The sequence below is a fragment of the Bidens hawaiensis genome, unplaced genomic scaffold, assembly GCF_021521415.1.
Source record: "Bidens hawaiensis isolate Kalapana, Puna unplaced genomic scaffold, B.hawaiensis_p1.1 tig00039583_1, whole genome shotgun sequence".
NCBI classification, from domain to species: Eukaryota; Viridiplantae; Streptophyta; class Magnoliopsida; order Asterales; family Asteraceae; genus Bidens; species Bidens hawaiensis.
The window spans coordinates 135,268-141,178 of NW_027496970.1; the positions used below are offsets into that span (position 1 = coordinate 135,268).

The 5,911-nt window shown below is 36.3% G+C and overlaps 1 protein-coding gene across 1 annotated transcript; it reads right to left on the reverse strand.

Annotated features, from left to right (window-relative positions):
* Window positions 1-1,460: 1,460 nt before the first annotated feature.
* On the reverse strand, window positions 1,461-1,967 carry LOC143591360 (ethylene-responsive transcription factor ERF115-like). Its single transcript, XM_077071589.1, has one exon. The coding sequence runs from the start codon at window positions 1,965-1,967 to the stop codon at window positions 1,461-1,463; it is 507 nt and encodes a 168-aa protein (XP_076927704.1).
* Between the last annotated feature and the right edge of the window lie 3,944 nt (window positions 1,968-5,911).

Genomic DNA, 5,911 nt, shown 5'->3' on the forward strand with positions numbered 1-5,911 from the left:
AATATTACTATTCATCAAATCCATGACTTTCAGTCACACACGTGTTCACTGTTTTATCTTTTTCTAACTAGCTCAGTTCTTAACCACATAAGATAACTCATTTCTTTTATTCTCAATCACACAATAATAAACCTTTAAAATTAGTCATTCAAAAGAAATTAAAAGTATTTTTAAGTTAATGTTTTAGACACGTTTATCACCCTAGATTTTAGTTTTAATATTATTATTTTGATTTGTGGAAAATGCTGGAGTAGGAGGGACAAAACGCGGTTTGGTTGACATTAAGGTGACATAAATAGCTTATAACTATAATGAATAAACTAAAATAAATAAATATACATATATACATAATAAATACAAAACTTATTTATATTTCGGTTTTTGAATAGTTTTTGTTTATAATTTTAATACAAATAATAAATATAAATGAAAAAAGCTCATTTAAGGTGTGTTTTCCGAACAAATGGTAATAAGATATATAGGTGCACATGGAGCAACTTACAAATGATAAGTATTAAAATTGCGAACACTTTGTTTAATACTTGGTTTGGATAATTTGAGCGTTGTATATTTTATGTATAAATAATGAACCCTAGCCACCTAATTCTAATTATTTTTAAACATAGTAAAAAACTGTATGATGTATTTTTTTTTGTTAAACAAGTCATATATTATTTCTAAACACGTACCCAATTTCCCATCCCTTTATTTTTTATGAAGTCCTATAATTTTCAAAAACATATATATAGTTTTTAAAAAATTATGCGCTCTTGGGTTAGTGAGCCATGTGCAAGTGCACATCATTCACGCACATGCCTAAAGACTACCATGAATTTGTGTCTACTTATTCGTTTGTTTTTGTTTATGTTTTATTTTTTGTTCGTGTTCATTTATGAAATTAATGAACGAACTAACATAAACAAAATAATCTCCTTAATGAACAAACATTAATACAAAATTTTGTTTTGTTATGTGTTTGGAACCTTTCATTTGTCCAATTATAACCAACTGAACAACATGTATATGATTAGGGGCGAATCTAAATAGGTTAAGATAGTATGTGTTGCCCAGGGAAGGCTTGGAGAATGTGCGAGCCGCACCATCGGCTAGGACACATAAGTTTTAAGGGCACAAACATTTTTATACATATTACTTATATATGTTTTTTGGTGTTAAAACTAAAGTTATTTGCAATGATTTATGAGATAATTATATGCTTAGAAAGGTTTGTGTTTGTAATAAATCGGTCGATAAAAGTTTTATCCATGCACATTAACGAATAAAAAATTTTCATTAAGGCCTACGGGCCTTTTTACTTTGGCTCGGCCGAGGTATTTAAATTCTCGGAGACGGCACTTGTGTGGCATGATCATTAGTTCGATGTTTGTAAGCTTAATTAGGATATATTAAATATTAAACTATTAATCAATACATTACATCGAATAATCGTAGGAATGAAGTTACAAAAACGTTGCAGGCAGGTTTAAATCAAACAGTAATGGTTTCTTCGACGTTTTTAATTTTGAATTTGAATCCTCATCATTAATATCATTCATCACATGATCACCTTCTGATTGTTTTTTATCATAGCCTAAGTTTATAACTATATCACCTCCTGCAGGAAACTTATTATTATAACCATCTTTCTTATTCTCAACCACCCGCGGTGTAAATGCGGTAAGGCCGAAATTCATCTTCGCCTTCGCACCGCGGAATTTGAAGGCGGCCGCGTCGTAAGCTAACGCGGCCTCCTCTGCTGTGGCATACGTGCCGAGCCACTTCCGTGTCTTCTTGCACGGATCACGAATCTCCGCGGCATAACGCCCCCACGGCCTCTTTCGGACGCCACGATAGTGAAACTCTTTTCGTGACATAACTACCGGTGGTGCTGGTGTCGGTGTTTGCGTCGAAACGGTCTCGGCTGCGGAGAGGTGGTGGTTACGGTGGTGTAGAGTAGTGGTTGTCATCGATGGTGAGTTAAGAGAATAAGAGAAAATAAGTTGTTGCATTTTATGGTTTGATATGTTTATTTATTTATACACCTACAAAGTCTTGGGTGCATAGCGACTTGTTTTTTTATATTTAGCCCTTGAACTTTTGAAAAAGTTGATAAACTGACCCTACAAGTGGTCATCTTTGTTTGATAGCGACTGCTACAAGACCACGAATAGTAGTCATCTTGATAACCGGTGAAAAAGTCTCATTAGACTTAATCCTTTCTTTTATAGTATCACCTCGGACTACCAATCTTGCTTTACAACGTTCAGCAGTCCCACCTGCTTTGCATTTGAGCTTGAACACCCATTTGCATTTAATGGCCTTCTTTCCAGGAGGAAGGTCAACAACAGCCCAACTATGAGTATTTTCAAGAGCTTGAAATTCCTTTTTCATAGCATCTTGTCGTTCAGGAATATTAGCAGCTTCCTTATAAGAAGCGGGCTCATGTAAATCAGAAATTGTATTAGTGAAAGATTTGCTGGAAGGAAGAAGATGAGAAGAAGGACAAGATGTAGAAGAAGAGCGAGAATTAGTGACAGTGTGAAAACAGTAGTGAGAAGCACTAGAATGATTACAAACATAATCATTCAAATAGGAGGCAGAACAGAAGTTCTCGAAGATCGTCAAATAGGTTGATCATTAAGAGTAACGGAAGATGAAGGAATAGAAGAAGAAAGATTAGGATAGCAAAAGATGGAGAAGTAGAATCAACGAAAGAGGGAGGAGTATTAGCGGAAGCGGGATCATCAAAGAATTGATTGATAAGATCAATGGATGGAAAAATGAACGTTAAAGAATGATAAACACGATAAGAATAATTTAAGTAAGAAAAGAGTAAATTTTATTATCTCAGAATGAATAGTTTCAAAATGAAAACAAACAAACAATATATATACTAACACATATACGGCCATATATGTATATAACATATATACGACGTATATGTTATCACAAAACTCAAAACACAATCATAACAATAAGTACGTTACATGTAAAACACCAATTGTTTTGTGTGCCACAGCGTAATTACGCTATTCGTGTAATTAGCAAATGTGAATGGAGTTTAGGATCATGTTTCTTAATTTTCATATCGCCTAATCTGGGTATTATACAAACCATATAATAACTTAAATGTCATAACACTACTGACATGAAAAAAGAGAGAGAGAAGCATAATCGACGACCAACCCTAAATGTCACACCCTCAAAATCCACTAACGGAGTTTTACCGTCAGAGGGTGTGAACTGGCAGGATCGGAATCATTAGTTATAACCAAACCAAAGAAAAACGTTTAAATGAAAGTAAGTGCGGAAGCGTAAAACCTTAATTCAAAAGTTGCGTCACGCAGGACGACTTAAAACCAAATGTAACTGTTAAAATTAAGTTTGCAGAATAAAAGTGTTTTCATTAATGCATGCTCCTAAACCGCGCGCCCGCCTCGGCTACCTGAGAATAACATACTAAAAGTGTCAACACAAGGTTGGTGAGTTCACAAGTAAAATAAGATAAATCGTTTAGCGTTTTGCGTAACCTCGTTACGACGTTTAAATGTTGCGTAACCCCGTTACGACGTTTGAGTGTGTAACCACGTTACAGCGTTTGAGTGTGTAACCACGTTACAGCGTTTAAGTGTGTAACCACGTTACAGCGTTTAAGTGTTTTGCATTACCAGATAGTGTTATGTCAAATCATATATCGATAGGTAGCTAATCTATACAACAAGTATCGCTAAGTGGTTCGCGACCGAAGCTGACTGTTTATCAAGTGCCCGTCACCAGGTCCTCCAGACCATGGTAAGTGTTAGCCAAAATTTACACCCACTCAACCTCCAGTTGAGCTTAGCGTCGGGTGGGGTTTGTCAAACCCAGTAGTACTACCCAAAAGTGACTCGCTATTCCAAATATTAACCGGTCCGATGTGTGGGACTTCAAATGTTACGTATGCCGCTTAGCCTTTACAAGTGATATATAATTTATAACAAAATCTTTCATATGCGTTTATCTCAGAAAATATGTTTATCGGAGTATGTTATCTCCCCCAAGTGAAAAACGTTTGAAAACAGTTTAAGAGTGGGGTAAGTGAACTCACTGTTTGCGAAGAATATCCGATCTAGATCACCGAGTGATGCGCGTCGTAGAAAACTCTCTAGCGTTCTAAAATAACAAAGAGATTTTCTAAGTATCGGAATGTTTAACGAGTCTCTAGACTCGGCACATAATACCTATGCACGTAACATGTTTCGTGTTTCGTTTGTGAATCGTGTGTGACTTAAACAAGTAAAATTGTGATACGATACATGAGTGAGCAATTACTTTCGTGTCACGTATTAATAACATACTTATTAGCAATTATTCCCGTAGGGGCATTTTGGTCAACAAACAAAGACTAACTAACCATTATTCCCCATAAGGGCAATTTGGTCAATTCATGGCAATCAACTAGCAACTATTCCCCGCAAGGGTATTTTGGTCAAAATACAACAAATATATAAAAACTATCATATTTCATGCATCCATATAACCCTCTAGACACTATAACTACTATCCATGCATATCAATTACACCATACACACATGGTTAGGGTTTTATTTGAACTCACAATCAAGGACACAACAATTAACATGCAATACTATCAAACTAGTTATCAATTCATTATTCAAATAACAACAATCATATTAATCATATGCATGAACAAAATAGGCCAGCTAGGGTTTGTTATTAACCCAACAAACATCAAATTCAATCAACAAGGATGTGAAGGATGATCAAATATACCTTCCTAGCACTTTGTTCTTCAATCAAAGGCTTGAATTGATGGTGTATGTGTGTGTGTTTGTGGACGGCAGCCAAGAGAGAGCAAGGGGGAGGCCGATCGGGTTGTAGGTTAATAAAATAGGTTAGGGTTTGTAGTTAAGGTTATATTTATAGATATACAAGTTACACTCTAGCCCCTAATCTTTCAAGTGTTACATCTCTAGCCTAAACTAGTTGGTTCTTGTTTCTTGTTTAACGTTCCACATAACAATCAAGTAACACACATATATCTAACACATAATAATCACATAATTAGTGTTTTGACGTTTGTCGTTTATTTATCAATCGTTCGCGTCAACTCGTTTGCGTTTCGGTGCAAATCCCGAAAGACTACACATGTAGTAAGTGTTAAGCGTCATTTAAACCCTAGTTTAAATGTAATGAAGTGTGCGTTATAGATTCAACGATCTTAAAGTTTGAATTGACGGAGTTTAGTTAACGGGGTTAACCTGAAATTGACGATTGTCACATCATTCCCATGTTAAAGAATTTTCGTCCCGAAAATTTGAGTCAAGTCGTGATGAGAGCCTGAAAAAGTAAGAAAAAAATTTTCAGTTTGTCATATCATCCCCTAGTAGAAAGAAATTTCGTCCCGAAATTTAGTTCATACCTCCGGTGATGTTTGACGGTTTGCCGGGTTTCGCGGTTTTCGGTGTTTGGTTAGCCCTTCAAAAAGGTGAGGATACTTTTTCATCATGTGATCCTCGCGTTCCCACGTTAACTCCGGTCCACGTCTCGAGTTCCAACGAACCTTAACGATTGGAATTTTGCTGCGTTTGAGCGTTTTGGTTTCCCAATCCAAAACCTCGACTGGTTCCTCAATGAACCGTAACTGTTCATCAACTTGTAGTTCCTCCAAAGGGACTACTTGGGTTTCATCAGATAGGCATTTCTTCAAATTTGATACGTGGAATACATCGTGTACGCCACTGAGTTCTGTTGGTAGGTCCAGTCGGTACGCCACCGGACCAATGCGCTCAGTTATCCGGTACGGACCAACATATCGTGGGTTGAGTTTGTTTCGCTTACCAAAGCGAACCACACCTTTCCAGGGTGAGACTTTGAGTAACACTCGATCGTTTACTTGAAATTCGAGAGG

What these genes read in the sequence shown, in the direction of transcription:
- LOC143591360 (XM_077071589.1), bottom strand. Translation starts at nt 1,967, where the DNA reads ATGACAACCACTACTCTACACCACCGTAACCACCACCTCTCCGCAGCC.